Source organism: Meriones unguiculatus, chromosome 3 (assembly GCF_030254825.1).
Source record: "Meriones unguiculatus strain TT.TT164.6M chromosome 3, Bangor_MerUng_6.1, whole genome shotgun sequence".
NCBI lineage: Eukaryota > Metazoa > Chordata > Mammalia > Rodentia > Muridae > Meriones > Meriones unguiculatus.
The window spans coordinates 19,853,969-19,872,592 of NC_083351.1; the positions used below are offsets into that span (position 1 = coordinate 19,853,969).

The 18,624-nt window shown below is 56.1% G+C and overlaps 1 protein-coding gene across 10 annotated transcripts in view; it reads left to right on the plus strand.

Annotated features, from left to right (window-relative positions):
- The first annotated feature begins 1,061 nt into the window (after positions 1-1,061).
- The window catches only part of Ptpru (protein tyrosine phosphatase receptor type U), a 79,122-nt gene continuing 61,559 nt past the window's right edge, over positions 1,062-18,624 (plus strand). For 4 of the 10 annotated variants that reach the window (XR_009590582.1, XM_060379441.1, XM_060379446.1 and 1 more), the window contains exons 1-3: positions 1,062-1,269; positions 15,562-15,693; positions 18,322-18,593. Coding sequence is in view for 9 of the 10 variants with exons in the window: in XM_060379441.1 (XP_060235424.1) it covers positions 1,197-1,269; positions 15,562-15,693; positions 18,322-18,593 (477 nt within the window). In the remaining variant the exon portion in view is untranslated. The remainder of the gene's footprint in view (positions 1,270-15,561; positions 15,694-18,321; positions 18,594-18,624) is intronic. The other 6 variants (XM_060379443.1, XM_060379444.1, XM_060379447.1 and 3 more) reach the window with 2 other exon arrangements.

Below are 18,624 nucleotides of genomic sequence, written 5' to 3' on the forward strand. Positions count from 1 at the left end.
TTTTTTTTTTAATTTATGTTTTAAGTTATATGTATGTCTATGTGCATGGGGGCCCAGTGCCATTCAAGGCCGGAAGTGCTGGGCGGATATCCCCGAGCTGCAGTTACAATCGGTCGGGCCACTGGACAAGGGTGCTGGGAATCCATCCCGGGTCCTCTGCAAGAGCAGTAAGTGCTCCTAACCACTGAGCAATCTCTGCGGCTGCCAGAGATTAGCAGTTGTTTTGTTTTAAATCTCCTCTGTGGCCTACGATAATCATTGAGCCAATGAGCCTCTGTCTGGTCACTCTTTGAGAAACGAATGCGTTTCCAAGTGAATTTGTTCTCTCTCTCTCTCTTTTTACTTTTACGAAGTTCAAGACAGACAGCCTTGATTCAGATCTTGGAGTGGCCTCAGACTGATGCATAATCTTGGAAAAATCACGCTCCGTAATCTCAGTTTTTCTCAGCTCTGTAAGGGGATTAATGTGGTCTGTGCCTCCTGGGTTAGTGGTGAAGATGAACACAGTCCACCGGGAGAGAGAGGCTTGTACATGGCGCCTGGTCTTCCGTAGTCGCTGATAACTTGTTGTACAAGCGCTAGGGCTGGGCAGAGTTCCAAATTTGCTTGCTCCGAGTGCCGGAGGCTACCGCGGGAGGCACGAACGCTGGTGAGAAAGGTGGATTTCCTGTGGCTGCACATGAAAGCCGGCATTCCAAAGGCCCAACAATGTTCCTTTGGTAGATGGGGAGTTCTCTATCTTTGGAGGGAGGCAGGAATGTAGATTTGGGACCGTCGAGGTAGAAAGAAGTTAAGCAACACAGGGGACAGAGGGGCCCAGTGTCCCCGGGTCACAGCCTCAGAGCGACGACCGCGCAGAGGTTGTCGAGGCGAACACCGGCACCTTCAGATGGGTCTTCTCTACGGGGTGCTGGCGTGGGGGGAAGGGCGCGCCGGGGCCGGCTGATCCAGGGGGCCCCGGGCCGCAGCGCGCGCCGCCGCCAGCAGGGGACGCCTCGAGACCGCGGAACCCGCGCCCGGGGGCCTGACGTCAGCGCCCCGCTCGCTCGGGCTCCCGCTCTGGACTCGGCGCCAGTCCCGCTCGGCGCCGCGCCGCTCCGCTCCGGCTCCCGCTCGCTCCGGGCTCGGGCCCGGGCTCCGGCGGCGTCGCCTCCCCGGCGGCGGGTCCCCAGGACGGAGGAAGGGGCGCCCCAGCCATGGCCCGCGCTCAGGCTCTGGTCCTGGCGCTCACCTTCCAGTTGTGCGCGCCGGAGACCGAGACTCCCGCAGGTAAGCGCGCGCGGTCCCCCCGAGCTCACCCCGCGGGCGCCCGGGGGGCCCGGGGACGGCTCGCCGCTCGCGTCGGAGTGCGGGACGCCCGCTCCGGTCGTGTGCCCGGAGTGTGCGTGGCCGCCGTGGCCGTAGTTCTGGGTGTGCGAGCGGAGGTTGCGCGTGTGCCGCGGACGCGAGGGTGCTGGCGTGAGTGTCGCCTGCGTGGGGCACCGGGGGTGCCCTGGCTCGCCCCCGCCCGGGTCTGTCGGCGCTGCCCAGTGGGTTGTGTGTCTGAGTTTCGGTGGCTTGAGTGGAGTTGCGTCTGATAATGTGTTGTTGCATGTGTTGGCTTTTTTTTTTTTTTTGGATTCCCCAGGCAAGTGTGCTCTGGCTGTTGCGTTCGCGAACCCGCGTGTTTTGTTTATGCGTGTGCGGCGAGGGCTCCGTGGATCCTGCCCGAGCGTGGGCCCAGGAACGTGTGTGTTGTGGTGCGTGTGCAGGCGTGGGAACCGGGTAGGGACCCGTGAGTCTGTGTGCTCTGTGCCCACGAGGGACCCTGGGGGAGTCTTCGGGATGTGCAGCGCTGCGTGGGTCCTAGTGGATGCCAGGGATGCGGGGAATGCGTGTCGGGGAGCGTGTCTGGAGTGGATGTGAGTGTGCTGGTGCGCGTTGGCTGCGTGGCTAAGAAGGCTGCGAGAGTGAGGCGCTCCTGGACCGTGGTCGAGTGTGCCCGGGAGCCGAGGGTGTGTGTGTGTGTGTGTGTGTGTGTGTGTGCGCGCATCTGTGAGTGAGTGTCTGCGTGTGTGAGTGTGTGTGTGTGAGTGTGTGTGTACGATCGCGCGCGCGCGTGTGCGTGGAGCACCCGGCCGGAACAAGTTGTCGCGGCCACATCCCTCGGAGGCTGGGGCGGCCCTGCGGCGGGTGAGGGAAGGGGGTGGGGGGTGGGGGAGACGCGGCCGCGGCTGCCGGCTCCGGCCTTTCGGGCCGGTTGTTGTTTCGCAAGTTCCGCGCGGCGCTGGCTGGCGGCTGCTCCGAGGCGGCGCCAGGGCCGCGGGGCGCCGGGGTGGGGAGGGCCGCGGGGCGCCCCGGGGTGGGGAGGGCAGCGGGGCGCCCCCGGGGGCGGCGGGGCTGCGGCGTCGGGGTCCCTGCAGGGCCTGGCCGGAGACCCCGGGACGGCGTCCCCATCCTGGCTCGACAGAGGCGCCGGGGACGCCGCGGTCCCCAGGGACGCCGCCTGCGTCTGCTTTGCAACTTTGCGCGGCCTCCCGGCCGGGCCCGTGAGTGCGGACTGTGTGTGCGTGTGTGTGTGTGTGTGTGTGTGTGTGTGTGTGTGTGTGTGTATGTGTGTGTGAATGCGTGCGTGGGGCTCCTGCTCTGCCTGTGGTGTGATCGCGGGCTTGAGTGTGCTTTGGAGTCTGCTGTCCTTTGGAGGAGGGGTGTGTGTGTGTGTGTGTGTGTGTGTGTGGTGTGGTGTATTCGCAGGGCTGAATGTATGTGTGTCCAAGCCTGTGCGTCCGCGAGCGCATCGCGTCGTGTGCTGTGCGGACGGTGTGTCGGTGTGCTTGTGTATGTGCGTGGTCCACAGTCGTTTCCTGAGGCCTGGACCCCAGGCCTCGGCCCCTCCGGCGGCCGCGCACCGGCTCTGCTCCAGGGTTTCCTCCTCCCCTGGCTCCCCTGGCGTGGGGTAGCTGGGAGCAGCCCCGGGTGGAGGCAGAGCCGGGACCGAGCTGCCGCCTCAGCGGGAGGACAGACTCCAGGCCTCCTGCCCTGGACCTGGCCTCCGGGGATCTAGTTAACGGCCCCACCCCCTCGGGGCGTCTCTGGAGCTGGCCTGGCCTGGCCCTGCAGCCTTGGGGCCATGCTGCTCAGCTTCAGTTTTGACCTCCTGGTGACTCAGGAAACCTGAGACCCCTTTCAACCCCTCCAACCTCCCCCCACCTTGAGACGGATCCCTCAGTACTCCCCCACCCCATCACCTTGATTTGAGAATACACATGTGCCTCAGTTGTCATGTCAGTGGACCGTCAGGTTGAAGGTTTGAGAGCAAGGCTTACTGCATGCAGGTTAGTCTCCTTCCCGAGCCTCGGTTTCCCCATCTTCTTCACCATATTACTAAGGATCGATCGTGTGTGATACTCAGCAGAATTAGACCAGAAGATGGGTTGGAGGGGTGTGGCAAAGCCTTAGAGGCTAACTTGAAGCCAGGGGGGAAACCACAGGCTCAAATTTTGCCTCTGCTGCTTGTGTGTGTGTGACCTTGGCTAAGTCACGTCACTTCTAAAGTTCCAGCACCCTTGACACTTTTTACTATTAGAGCCTGAGTTTGACGCTCTGGGCAGAAAGGGAGGTAGCAGCCCCCTGTTCTCAGTCCAGGGAGTGAATTCAGTCCCCTGCCTATGTCCCTAGTCGCCGGTGTGTGTGTGTGTGTGTGTGTGTGTGTAGGGTATCTCCAGCTGTGCACACCTGGCAGTAATGTATCCCATTGAGTTCTGGCTCAGTCTGTCTCTGGAACCGTGGACTGCAAGAAGGAGGGAGAGGTAGATGCCCAGTGGTTTCAGGTTGGGCAATGAGGGCTCCTCAGGGGGCAGCTCAGCCTTCTCTCTGGCTGAAAGAGGGGCTAGGTGGGAAGCAAGGAGGGTGGCCAGATTCTGTGCCACACTTCTGGGCTGCCTCCTGCTTATGTCTGGTGGCAGGGGAGGTCCAGGGCCATGTCCTACATGCTGGAGGCGTACTGTTATCTTTCCTCCATGCTGTTCCCAGCTAGGCTCAGAGCATCCGGATATGGCAGCCACCGTGACAGGAGGGGCTTTGTGTCTGCCCTTTGTGTCTTCAAGTGTCCTGCCCCATGCCTCCTCCACCTCTCCTTTCTCTTCTTCCTCGGCCATCTTCCACCTGCAGGAAGGTGAGGGCCACTTCCTTCCACCGAGGAGTTAGGTCTTTTCTTCTTAGCTCTGTTAGTGTTCTAGCCCGGTCCACGCCATCTTGTTTCGGGATCCTGTGTTCCAGCTAGCCTTATTTACCAGTACTCCCTAAGTACCCACTGCTCACCATTTCCTCTGCACCGTGTACAAACTGTGCTTTTCCCCCAGGACTCTGTGATCCCACATCTCCAGATCAGAGTCCCTAGTTTATGTCTCAGCTTAGGAATCACCTCCTCCTTGAAGCCTTCCTTGGTTTTTCTCTTTGAGCCCAGGAAAAGGGAGGTAGGTAGGAGCTGATTAGATTTTTACATGATATTAATATTTAGATGGTGATTACAGTCTCTCGGTCCTACTGCCCTCACTAGACCAGGAACCGTGAGGAAAGTCACTGCTCACCTTCAAAGACTTAGCACCGAGTCACAGGGCCTGAGCCTCCTCCTCTAAGCAAGTGGATGTGATATGCAAGAATTAAAGAAGTGATATAGTTCAGTCCTGTAATCCATGCACTGGGGAGGCCGAGTCAGGAGGACTGATTGAAACTTTGAGGTTGGGCTGTGTTTTCACTGTGAATTCCATGCTAGCCAGGGACGTTGTAAAAAAGAAAAGAAGAGAATGAATGAATGGAGTCAGGTGGGTCCCATTCAGAGTGGGAGACACCAGGTGGGGGCGCAATGACTCCACTGAAGGCAGAATTGGAAGGAAGAGGTTTTCTTTTTCTTTCCCCCTCGGAGAGAATCTAGAAGATTCTGCTGGTGGATGGTGTCACGTTGTGAAAAGGCCATATCCGAAAAGTGTCATCTGGGAGCTGTGAGTTAAAGAGGTTGAATCCCTGGCAGAGACGGAAGGAAGAGGGCTCTTTCAGGAGGGCCCTTTTCCCCAGGACTCCTGCGGCTGTCTCCCCCTTTCCCTGGCCCCACCCCTAGCAGCTGGCTCAGCGTGTCCAATCCAGAGAGTTCCAGCCTCCTGTGATCAGGGCAACCGTTGGTGAGGCTTGGAGTCTCAACGGTCAGCCTGAACATGGGGAGGAAGGATGAGGGCCCAGGCCAGGCAAACAAACGTTCCTTCAGTCCTCAGTCCCGATCTTGGCCACAGCCTTCCTCCTGAATCCTGAGGGTCTGGCTGGAGAGAAGAGGGGCCACAATTGTAGAGGTTGGGGGAAGGCAGACAGACGCATACAGGTGTGAGCCTGTCACCTGGGCAGCAGAAGTGAGGTGTGTGTGTGTGTTTGTGCATGTGCGTGTGTGTGCATGTGCATATCAGATATTTGCATTAGGAGTCGTAACAGTAGCAAAGGGGCACAGGGCAGATGCATGGCCTCTCAGGGTGCCAAGCTGTCTGCTGGTCACTTTGGCGTGCTTCAATCGGAGTCTGGAGTTGGGGAGAAACAGCTGCCATGACCCCTGGGAGCCCCCAGCACCTCGTTCCTGGAATGGTACAGAGCTGTCTGGCTGGGGAGCTTCTCTGAGTCTCAGAGTGGGTGGCACCTGCTCTGAGGTGTGAGAATGTTGGGGTGCAGAGGGTGGCACAGTGGCTTTGATCTGCACGCTGGGGGCCCATGGCCATCAGTCCAGAGCCTTCCACGTTGGTGGCAATGTTCCTTCCTTGCAGCGGTGGCCTCTTACTCATATGTGGCTATTACAGTTAAATTAGGTACCATTAATTAAAACACTAATTTAATTCATCAGTTGCAGTAGCCACGCTTCAAAAGATCAACTGTTATGCACTGCTGGTGGTTACCAGCATTTTGGCAAGAATGGGTGGGGGGCATTCCCACACTTGTGGAATGTTCTGTGGACGGTCTAAAACAGTGGTCCTCAACCTGTGGGTCTCGACCCCCATGGGAGCCTGCATGTCAGACATTTGCATTAGGATTTGTAACAGTAGCAAGGTTACAGTTAGGAAGCAGCAGCAAAATCATTTTATGGTTGGGGGGACAGTCTCCCCAACCTGAGGAACTATGTTAAAGGGTTGCTGCAGCCTTAGGAAGGCTGAGAACCATGGGTCTAAAAAGGCCTGCAGGGCTTTAGTGTGGCCTGGGCTCTGCAGAGGGTGGAGCTTGTGTGGACGGATCCTTGCTCTGCAGCAGTCCTGAACTCCCCAAATCCCAGTGACCTTCATTACGCCTGTCACAGCACTTGTCCTCTGCCCTGTGACCAAAGCACCCTTTGTGAGGCTGTCACAGTGTGCTGTCACTCCCTTGCCTCAAGTCTCCTCTGCTCCCTGCTCCCCAAGCTAAACCCCAACCCTGACATGGCAGGCCAGGCAGGCCAGGCAGCCCTTGTCCCTAAACTCCGCTCCTACCCATCTGCTTTGTGATCCCAAGTCCAGAAGCCTGTCAGGCCCTTTGATTTTTGCCCACTCTGTGACTTTCGCTGAGAGGCTCTTCTCCCTGCATTCCAGCCCCCTGTCAACTGTCGCAGTAAAGCTGCCCTGCCCCCACCCAGGCAGTGGTGGGGCCTTCTCTCTTAAGTCTCCCTTCTTTTGCTGGGAGCTCCCCCCCTCCCCAAGGGCTGAGCTGGGTTTTTGTCATCTCTGGCTCCCTTAGTGGTTTGCAGCAGGTGCTCGTGGAGCGTTTGCATCGGTTTGCACCCTTGCATGTTGCAGGGAAAGCTCGGAAGGGGTGAAGGGAGGTCCTGGGGTACAGAGGGCTGTCAGTGGTAGGCTGATAAGCTTCCTGAAGTGGCCTGCAGAGTGCCAAGTGGTGGGGCTCTCCTGTGGTAGCCAGCTCTGAAGATGCTGTGCTCATGTGACCCCCGGGGGTCTCCAATAGGCTCCCACCACAAGGAGCCTGGGGCTTAAAACTGGACCCAAAGGGGACAAGAGGAAGGCAGTGGGTGGGTGTGGGCTGTACCTGAAATTTGAAGGCAGAAGCTCGAGAAAGGATGGGGGTGAGTTGTGGGAGGTGGTGTTGGGGATACCTATGTAGGACCTCAGCTGGGCTAAAGGTCTGGGGCTGAGGGTACAAGTGGGCACTGGAGGTAGCTGGTGATGGCGATATGTGTGAGCTCCGGACAGCTGGCAACGAGGCAGGTGGAGTGGGAGGAATGGCTAGCTTGAGGGGCAGCTGGGGGATAAGGAGTAGGCAGATGAGAGGGACAGCCGAGGCACGCATGACAGCAACTGAGAGGTGACAGAAGCCCATCTGGAGATGGGCAAGTCTGAACTGAGAGAGTGGGGTGCGTGTTGCTTACAATGAGCATGTGTGCATGTTTCTGTGTGCGTGTGGGTCCTTTTTGTCATGTTGTGCACGCATGTAAATAGATGTGTGTTTGCGCCTGGAGTGTGATGGGTCGGAAGGTGGGCTTTGAGACTACTTGGTCTGAGTTCTCATTCTGCTTCCACTGTTTCTAGCTGTGTGACATCTGGGCGGGTAATGAGCCTCTCTGGGCCTTGGAGTGATCCTACTTGGGAAACGAGGGTGGGGATGTTACTCAGTGCCCAGGATGATTAGTTGTGTTTTATATTTGGACACATTTAGTCTAGAACACATCCCGGTACATAGTGAGTCCCATGTAAGTGTGAATTATTCTTAAATGTGTGATGTGTGAGCGTTTGCAGGCCTCCCATGTGCTCGGAAAAGTTTGTTCTTGGCTCCTGATGAAGTCCAGGCCTGGGGAGAGGTGATGGTGGTAGTTGGGGGGGAGTGAGGATCAGGCTTGTTGGGGCTGGCTCTCTTCCTCCATCTGCCTCCTGTTCATCCCACGTCCAATGCCAGGCTCTAATTCAATGGGCCCTCCCTCCATCCTTCCTGTTCTGCCCCATACTGCTCTACCCTGGGCTGGGGGCCAGGGGATTCGTTGTAACTGTCCAAAAAGATTTTAAGCAGAATCCAAATCCATTGTTTGTCTGCCAGTTTTCTAAGGCCTTGTCAGAGAGGAATACCTGGACGGTGTGCTGGGTTTGGTACCACCTGTCCTGTGGGTGGCAGTTCCTTTATCCTGTGTCCTTGGAGAGTCACTGGAAGATGCTGGAGGGTTGGGTTGCAGGAGCCCACAGGACAGCGGAAGCGGGCTTGGCCTTCATCCCACAGGCAGGCCAGCCTGGGAGAACTGGAGGCGCTGAATGACCCCCCCCCACTGCATCCCCAAGAGACTTCAACAGTGCCTTCCCAACATACCCACGCCTGTCTCGCAGTAGACAGAGGCCCCATATCTCACCCCTGGCCTGCTCAGGATGAGTGCAATCTGGGGTTTCTGGTGCCCCCACATTGAGCAGTGACTCAGCCTACTCTATTCAACTTAGGGGTGCTGGGCCCTGGTGGTGTGTGGGTTCTCCATAGTTCCTTTGTCCTCCGTCCTGCAGCATCCTGCCCATCAGAGCCTCCATCCTGCAGCTGTCCTGCCACACACTTTCCTTGTGGCTCTCTCCCCCGGTGTGGTTCTCACTCCGCTGCGTACCAGGGTTACATTGGGAAGGCAGCTTTTTTTTGGGGGTGTCTGGGTAGAGGACCTTACATGGCACCACACCTGGGATCAGCGGGTGTCTTTCTGCGGCCACGCGGCGTGTTTACATTTAAAGCAGTCTGTCGCATCAGGCATGTAGACTCACCTGGGCTTTGCACAGCACCTCATGTGGCAGGCAGCTCAATGCCAACGCCAACACATGGTCTCCTGCCACTATACTGTATGTTGGCACCACTGGTGTTTTTTTTTTCCAGTGGGCATCTGCACTGTCCTTGTCTGTGGACCCTTCTATTTCTAGGCACAGCTCCCTTGCATGCTGCCACGTGTTTCAGGAGCACAGGACGCATGGCCTCACGGTTCCACTGGTTCACTGTACCACCGTGGATAGGTGTCCAACAGCCCAGCCCCCACACTGCACCACAGCTGCCCTGAAGCTGCCCCGATGTCATCTCAGCCTTTCCCTGGGTGTACTACAGCGGGGGTGTCCGTGTGTAGCCCCGGGAGGACCACGTCTCTGTGTGTCCTCAGTGCAGTGCCTCTCTGCTTCGTATTGCACATGATTTGGACACTCTTTGCTGGACTTGGGGACAGCTTGAGGTTTGCATTGCTTATGAACAGCACAGGACTGCCACCCAGAGAGTCAACCTTGTCATGCATCTGTTCTCTGTGGGGTTGTGTTGTGTGCCTTTTCCCGGGGGGAGGGGACGCGAACAAACATCTATTCACCCCGCAGACCAAAGAAGCGATTTCGTCCAAGTCTAGTGTGGTGCACTGAGTTTTTAGTGGGGCTTCTTTCAGGAACACCGGTAGTTCAAAGGCAGCTGCGTTTAGGAAAAGCCCACCGCAGCATGGGGATGAGTCTTGAAAGCCTCATCCCTGGCAGCTTTCACAGAGCCTTCTCCCTCCAGGAGCTGTTACTGCTTACATAACCTTGGAGAAGGTCTCGTGAAGCCTGTGCCTTCCCAAGCTTCTGGAACCTGCTAAGTTGCGTGACTGTCTCCTCTCTTCTCCCGTCAGGAGGGGATGTTTCCATTGAGAGGAAGTGGCATCCTGCCAGGTTGTGAGCGCTCCACTGCGTTTCCAGACCCGGAGCCCTTGAACCGAATCCATTGTTCCACAGGGCATCATCATGGCACTTCGATTTTGTGCCACCTCTCACCCATCCCTGGAGTCTGCACACACCACCCAGGTCCCGAGGACTGCATTTAGTTTCTGTTCAGGACTAGGTTGCCACCACCATTGCTTGGTTCTGGATGATGTTCCATCTTTTCCTTCCTGCGTCATCGTACCAGCCCGCGTGCCGATGCTGGGAGGACCGTGTCTAGGAGGAGGCTCCTGTTCTGTACCAGATCCTATGCTGGTGTCTGGAGCAGAAAAAAGGCTTGAGCCCAACACCCTCCATTCTGCCACACCCCCACGTGGTGACATATACACAAGACGGATGCGGTTCCACATCGCACAGCCACTGACATGCCTAGCAGATGTCAGTGCTGGGGGCTGTGGTGCTGTGTTGCCCTGCAGCCTTGTGCAGAATTCCAGGACTCCGTCTATTGTGCCCTATATCTTCAGCACACCCCATCATAGCGGCACATGGCCCTCTCCCTGGAACCTGTTCCCACCTGTACTGCTTTAGCCCACACTGTGTCTCTATCCTGCTTCTAGGAGATCTCTGTGCTCGGCCCGCTGTACTTCTGCACAGTGAGACCCCTAGTCTTTTACCTCTGGGGTCTGGTCTTGGCCTGTCCATACAGCATCCGTCTGCTCGATTCTGGAATTCATGGTCTGTGTTGGCCATGGAAATGAGAAAGGGTCTGCTGCGAGTTCTGCCATTGGATATGGCTTCCTTTCATACTCAGGAGATGGCAGGATGTTGGCATTGCCAGGTTTTGTGTCAGCTCCTTATGTTCCAGCTTTCTCTGCCTGTGGCCAGCCCTTGGTGGTCTCCTTGGTTGCTGACCTCTGCATGGTTATATTTTTGCTACCAGCCCTACTGTGCTTCCTGTCAGTTACTCGGGGGTTCTGGCAGTCAGATCTGGGATGTCAGACCTCCATTTGGCTGTGTTGGCCTAGGGTTAGGTTATGGTCACATTCTTGAACTTAGTGCAGCTGGTGGAAGTTAGACCAGTTGGGGTCTTAGTGTTAATAAGTCTGGGCACAGCTGGCCATCTACACACAGGGCTTGGGGATGGGGTTCAAAGTCATAAGAGCCAGTCCCTGACTTTGGGAAGGGAGGCGGTAAGAGAGTTAAGCAGGCCTGCAGTGCAGCCAGTGTTGGGGTGGAGCACCTGGGACAGGGCTAGGTTGGGCGAGAATGTCCAGGGTTGAGTTCAGTGACCTAGAAGAGGGAGGGGTAGTGATCTAGGCTGGCATTGTTGTTGGGATCGTATATAGGGTCCCAAGTCTACGGTTGGGTTGTGCCTGGCAGTGTGAGGTCCCCGCCTGCCATATCTACAATCTGTCCAGAGAAATTCTGTTTCCTCTGGGGCTACCCCTGGGAACTGGATGTTTTATTGACATAACAGAGAAAATAAAAAAAAAAAAATCTCATTGCAAACAAGCTGTGTTTACTCGGGTCTTCAGAAAACACACGGTTGCAGGTGCAGTGGGCCAAGAGCACATCCCTAATCTGTCCTGGCTAGAGGAGGGCAGCTGGTGCATCGCACACACAGACACACACACCAACTCTTCGTGTCCTATACAAACACCTCCCCCAGGCCCACGCCCACTGTAGAATGCATCTCCGTGTTTCTGCTCATAGGTGTATTCTGTGAGCCAACTTCTCATTACTCCCGAGAGCCCATGCTGGCAGGTACCCATGCCCCCCTGTGCACATCTTTCCCCCATGACACCTGCAGTTGTTGTTATTAGTGTTACCGTTGGCTGATTTGAGACAGGGTCCCGTGTAGCCCAGCCAGGCCTGGAACTCATTTATTTATGCAGCTGGAGATAACCCCAAACTCTGGATCCTCTTGCCTATTCCTCCGTCTCACAAGTCCTGGGATCAGAGGGGTGCACCACCACACCTGGCATTTGTAAACTCGCACACCTGAAGCCAGAGTCATAACCCCTGTTCTTCCTTCATAGCTGAGGAGCTGACCTGGGCCTGACCTAATGACCGGACCCAGGGCTGGGGCCGGTCGGCCAGAGATCAGTGAGAAGGGTTCATGCTGGATGGAATCAGTCTGATAGGTCATCCTGACTGTGGTCTGAGAAGGCAAGTCCCAGGCTAAGTCCTGAAGAGACCCAGGGGCACAGCGAGACTAAGGTGCAGATTCCAGGCTATTAGTTGAAGGTTTTGTACCAGTGGTCTTCCTCCCGGCTAGGTAACACACACACACACACACACACACACACACACACACACACACATGGCGGGGGGGGGACCCCTTAGGGGGACCCCTCCCAGGCTCCTCCTCTAGAGGCTGCTGGTCTCTGACATCATCTAGCCCAGAGCCTGCGGATAAGCCATCCCCCCTTCTTCCCAAATTGTGGTTGACGGTTGCTCAGGCAACCGCCTGGCCAGACTGGGGAGATTAGCAGAGGAATGTTGCTGGGCCAGTTGGAGCTGAGTCTGGGGGAGCACCGGGGTCTTGCACCATTCAACCTGAGAGCTCTCTGCAGAGATGAGATCCGCAAAGAGGGCCCATGTCTTCTCTCCCTGTTCCCAGCTTAACTTTGTACCTTGGACTAGACTTAGACTGGACTTGAGTTGGGCAGGAGAAAGTGTGTGTGTGTATGTGTGGGCATTTTATTGACTGAAGTGTGTGCTATTTGTATTCAGGATGAGACCCCCCCCCCTTTTTATTTTTGCCAGTTTCTGACAGCAGACTCCAGGCCATTTAGTAGCTTCATCCCTAGTTCCTGCCTGACCCCCTTGTTCTCCGGAAAAGCCACCAGCTTGAGGCACCAGAATCCCGGCATTCTTTGTTCCAGCACCTTCTGGGGCTCCCCAGTTCAGCACGAGGTTCAGCGCTTCACTCTGGCATCCAAGGCTGTTTAAGAACTGTCCTCAGCCTCCTGTTTCCCATTATGTCAGCCGGCCCGAGCCCCTCCCTTTGCTGGGGACCGAACGGGCTACCTTTCTTCCTCCCTCCCTCCCTCCCTCCCTCCCTCCCTCCCTCCGGTCCCAGGCTCAGCATGGATGTAGCCTCCCCCTCCCTTTTCTTTGTGTGCCCTTTCCCTACCTTTAACCGTGACCCTTCTCAGCTTTCCTTTCCTCATCTTTGCTCAGCCTAGGAAGCCCCCAAAGTAAGGGAGAACATCTTTCTTTTTCTCCCCGCGCCACCCCGCCCTTCCCCCACCCATCCCCATGTTGGGGATCAAACCTAGGACCTCCCTCACATGTGATAGGCAAAACTCTTCTACGACTGCCTTCCTCCTCCTCTCCCCTCCCCCCCAGTCATTCTTGTGCACTGCATTGTCAGGGGAGACAAGCCTTGTGTGGAAAACTAAATCGGAGTTTTATTTTGTGCGTGTCTACTCTCCTTAGATAAAGACAGGCGCCTTCTTTAATTTGTGTCTTCTGCACACTGTGGAAGTGTGGCCCTTGCTCATCTTCAAGCATCACAGAGAATTCATCTGTAAGACAAGAATAACAACAGCACTGCTTTGTAAATGCTGAGTTCCTTACACACACGTTGGCTAGGGTTGTCAGGGCAGGCATGGTGGGAATTGGTGCCCCCTTGTGGTTGGTGCTGAAGCCCCTGGCAGAAGGAACTGGCCATTCCTATCACTGGGGAGTCGGGGAGGTGAGATGGAGTTTCCTTTGGGAGATGTTGTTTTCTGAAAGATGGTGTTGAACTGGGCCTGGCCTAGAGGGCCAGGTCTCGGGCTGACTAGAGATTAGTGAGAGTGGTCACTCTACCTAAGAGGCCATCCTGGATGGAATCAGTCAGCTTGAGGGTCATCCTAACTGGTCACATAGAGAGGGCATCTGGTAGAGGACAGGAGTCAGTGAGTTTGTGTCATGTGGCTAAGTAAGACTGGGGCCACTCTGGCCAGGCACAGTTAACAGGGAGTAAGGTCAGTCACGGGGAAGGGGAAGGGGGATGGAGGAACTCAAATAATTGTGGTCAGGTTGTTCTGAGTAGCGACCCCAGTCTGGTTGTTAGTCTGAGGTCGGTAAGCTCTGGGTGGGTGGGGTGGGAGGGCTGTCTGGTCATGTGCCTGGCTCAGGACCGATGGGAAGGAACCCCAGGGCGGTTACCTCAGGCCCTGGAGGAGATGCCTGGGGCAGATCCTTTGCCTATGTACAGGAAAGGCCTGGGATATAAACCCAACTCTTTCCTCCGACTGCCACAGTGGCTGAGACCCCCATGGGCAGGAAGAGAGTGTTCCCCTCTGCCCAGAAGACTGCTCTCTGGCCACCCGTCTCTTTGCACTGTGGGCATTTTGCAAGGGGAAAGCTGGGGCCCTCCCAACACAGATGACATTAAAACTCACCTCAGGCCTCAGGGCATAGTGCTGACTGGAGCTTTTCAAACAAAGAGACACAAAGTACTGTGGGTTCCCTGTACCAACTCCCTCACTACCCCCTGTCTGCTTGGTGTGCACGCACCCTCTCTCTCACACACACACATTTCATTGTTTCCCATTCTCTAGTGGGGTTTACGGAGATGAGGGACCCCAACAATGATGAGCCCAGTCATGCCTAGCTCTGCCTGTATGTTCCCACAGGGCCGGTGGAAACATGCAAACAAGGTGAAACAGCCTGTCCTCCAAGAGAAGCCGCTTGCTCCCTGCCGGTCTGTGCCAGTCACCTACTGGCTTATGGCCCCCTCCCCCTTCTTCTTGAGACCCAGAAGCTTCCCATTCTGCCCCTTTTCATGTCTCTGGGGATTGTGGATGGGCGTGGGTTCCACCTGGTTTCTTTTCCTCCTACGGGACCCGGTGGCCACACCTAAGCTGGCATTTCCTGAGTGCTCACCTGTGCTGATGTTGTAAATCTTCAGCAGTCCCATGTGTGGGTAGGGAAACTGAGGCTGAGAAAGAGAAGCGACAGTTGCTAGGAATGGCCAAGGGCCAAGTCAAGATTGAACTCCAAGTCTGTCCCAAGTTCCCAGTGACCACCACCGAGCTACAACTTATCGTACTGTGTCGTGGGCAAGTGCCTTTGCTCCTCAGAGCCTCAGTCATCCTATCCGTCAGGTGGGGGACGAGCACCTGGTGGGCCGGCAGGATGGGCCTGACCTGCCAGTGCTCTCTCAACACTCTGTCCAGCTCACTGGGGCTGCAGACGCTATGGTGTGGGTGCAAGACCCAGATGCAAATCCTTTCTCCAGCCGGTGCAGCTCAGGTTTTCTGTGGTGCCAGCCCCAGGTGCTGCTGAACCAGCTTGAGACACGTGGACCTCACCACCAGCCGAGGGATTCACACACCCCTCACTTCCATCATTCAGATAGTCAGTCTTGGTCTCTGGTCACCAGAATTGACATCCTCTAGTCACTTATGGGTTCAATCCAGACAGGACTGACCCGTGTCACATCCTTGGGGACAGAAATCCCCAAGTTGTTTGACTTTGGGCAGTGACTTCGGTGTCCATCACATTGTCACCTGACCCAGAAGGTGACGCTCTGCACTTGGTGCTTAGCGTCTTGCTAAACTTAGGGCCTCCATCACCGGGCCTGTAAAATGGGATGAATCTAGTGGTGATCTTGTAGGTTGACTTGAGGCCCTATGATACAACAGTAATGATGGCTGTTTTTATTAAGGAGAAGAGTCTTGATGGATGGCTGAGCTGCTGGGGACCCTGGGAAGTAATGGGGGAATGGGCCAGTGGGAAGTCTTGGTATTGGTAAGGGACAACGAGGGAAAGGGGTTGGGGTGGAGCAGGGAGGACGTTGTTAGTTGGAAGGAGCCACGATAAGGAGGGGAGAGGGTGGCCTGGGTAGAACGAGGGGACAGTGAGGGAAACTGAAGGGACGCACTGGGGTCCTCCTGGTCAGTGGCCTTGCCTGAGCCTAACTAACCAGGCCTTGCCCTCCTAGCTGGCTGCACCTTCGAGGAGGCGAGCGACCTGGTCGTGCCCTGCGAGTACAGCCAGGCTCAGTACGATGACTTCCAGTGGGAGCAAGTGCGGATCAACCCCGGCACGCGGGCCCCTGCAGACCTGCCCCACGGTGAGCCTACTCTCCGTCGTTACTCGTTTTCTCTCCTTCCAGGTCTTCTTTAGTCCCGTCCCCCCTTCCCCCCCTCCCCACCCCCCCAGGGCCACCTGCTCGTCCTGGCACTTAGAGACGCCGAGGAGAGGTGACGTTGGGTCTCTGGTTGTGCCTCCTCCCTCTTTTGACTGGACTCTGTCCCTACTCCAGCACTGGGTGGGCATTTTGGGCATCTTGAGCACCAGACTGGGAGTCAGGAGGCTAGATGTAGATTCTGGTATTGGTCTCCTACTCACACGATGGCCTTGAGAACAGTTATTCCAGAATCTTGAAGACATGGGTTCAAAGCCCAGCCCCCGTCATCTAGCTACCTCAGTGGCCTTGCGCAAGCTGCTCAGCTTCTCTGAGCCTTCGCTGTCTTGACTGTGAAGAGGGAGAACGGTAGCTCATGCCACAGGGCACAGAGGTGACACAGGGTGTCTGTTGTGTAGTTGCTGGTGTTGAGGATGTTGAGAGAGCCTGGTAGCCCTCTTCACTGGGTGCAGAATCAACCGAGAATTAGAAAACAGACATGAAGCTAGGGTAGGAGGCTTACAAGTTTGAGGCTAGCCTGGGCTACTTGGTGAGAAACTGCCCCTAAAATAATACCAGGAGAAAAGAAAAAAGAAAAGGGGGCTGGTGAGATGGCTCCATGGTTAAGAGCACTGGCTGTTCTTTCAGAGGACCTGGGTTCAATTCCCAGCTCATAACCAACTCCAGTTCCAGGGGGGCCAGTGCCTTCTCATGGCCTCTTCAGGAATTCACGTGTGGTACACAGCCATGTAGGCAAAACACCCAAAACATATAAAATTAAAAAAAAATTTTTTTTAAAGGAAAAAGAAAAGGATAAGAGAGATTGAGGGCAAATGAGCCACTTTGTTGCCTATGAGGCCTGTGTGGTAGGAGAGACTGTGAGGGAACTTCCCAACAGCCCCCCTCCCCGTGTCCTGTTATAGAGGTGGCCCAGGGCCTTGGCTGTTCAATTCACAGCATGGCCAACATGGCAACTGCTGGCAAGAGTGGGCCAGGGAAGTGGTTGGTTCCTAGTGGCGGGTGGACTAGCAGCTGAAGGTGAGAGGTAGCTCGGGGCTTGGCTGGTTGGCTGGCTGGGCTCTGGAAGCAGACTCCGACTCCACCGTGGCCTTCCCTAGCACTCTGGTCATTGCCCTTCCATGTCATTCTGGGCGTGTTCATCTGTTTCTTCAGGGGCCTTGATCCTTGTATATGTTTTAGAGATATTGTTTAGCTTTTTTGAGAGAAACACATAAAGGTACCCACCCTGCAGGGGTTCCCAGTGAGCTCTCTGCACCCCTAGACCCAGCCATCATCCCAGGCCTTAGTAGGCACTCAGGTATAAGAGTTCTGGCTTAGATTTAGGTTTTCCAGACCTGTGGTCTTTCTTCTCTTTCCTCCTTGGTGAAGTGGTGGTTGGGGGAAGGGCTATGTCTGGTAGGAGGGGAGAGCTTGGTGGCTAGTCTAGGGAAAGTCCAGGTGGATGGAGATGAGACAGGGAGCCTTACTCTCGAGGAGAGCATGAGGGATAAGAGAGAGCCATGGTGATGGAGGCATGCATGTCAGAGCAGGGAGGGCTGCAGGGAACCGGGGAGGAGGAGGCAAGAAAGTGTCACATTGGAAGAGGGAGCTACCTTCCGGGAGAGGAGAGTCCACAAGAGCCGGCTAAGAAGCGTCTGGCTAGGGTGTGGACCCCTCTAGGGTTCCAGTGGGAGACAGGGACCTGGAGGTTCATTGCCTATCCCTGCAGGACAGAGGCAGCAGCCACCTTCACAGGGCTGCAGGCTCATAGAGATGAATGAGATCCTTCTAGCGGGAGTCCCTGGGGAGCCCTGTTGAGCAAGCTTGGAATGTGCTGTCAGCCAAGCCTGGGAGGAGGCGGTGCCAGTGGCTGCTGCTGTGCAAGGGTGGCTTCTGGCCTCTTCTTGGCAGCTGCATCCCCTCCCGCACCCCCAGGAAAGGCCACAGTCCCCAGCCAGGTTCTGAGACATTCCCACCGTCTCCATAACACATCAAGGACCTCAGGTTGGAACCAGGGGTGTTTGTGTTGGAAGTTTGTGTGGGAAGGGAAGTTAATCCTTTCGTTCAGTCTGTCCTACATATTCATCAAGTTTGGGCTCCGGGCCTGTGCGCGAGGACACAGCAGAGGCCTGAGGCATGACAGGCTGCTAGCAAGATGGTCACAAGCTTTATGAACAATCAGTGCCAGAGGGAAGTACACAGTATGGGGGTGGGGGAAGAAGAGGAGTGTGTGAGTTTTGGGAATCAGCGACCTCAGGAGACCTGTCCGGAGCCAGGCTCTTGATTCCTGAGAGGAGTGTTCCTTACCCCCCCAAGACAGCACAGAGCTGGGAAGCTGGTGACCTGTGGGGTGGTGAGGGGCCATATGGGCTTTGACAGAGTTGAGTTTTCTCCTATCTTAGCCCTCTCCTTCGGGAACCAGACCCTGGGGAGGGGAAGGGTCTACTCCAGGTGAGAACTCAAGACCCAAAACCCTTGAGTCCTGGTGGGCCCTTGTTTCTGTCCCTTCTCAGTGAAACCTTGGCGTCCCCTAAGGTCTCCCCACCTCCCGCCTCTTCTTTTTGTTCTCTCCAGGCGCCTACTTGATGGTCAACGCTTCCCAGCATGCCCCAGGCCAGCGGGCCCACATCATCTTCCAGACCCTGAGTGAGAACGACACCCACTGTGTGCAGTTCAGCTACTTCCTGTACAGCCGGGATGGGCACAGCCCAGGCACCCTGGGCGTCTATGTGCGGGTGAACGGTGGCCCTCTGGGCAGCGCTGTGTGGAATATGACAGGATCCCATGGCCGGCAGTGGCACCAGGCTGAACTGGCCGTCAGTACCTTCTGGCCCAATGAATATCAGGTGGGCTGAGTTCAGTCCGTGGTCAGCTTGC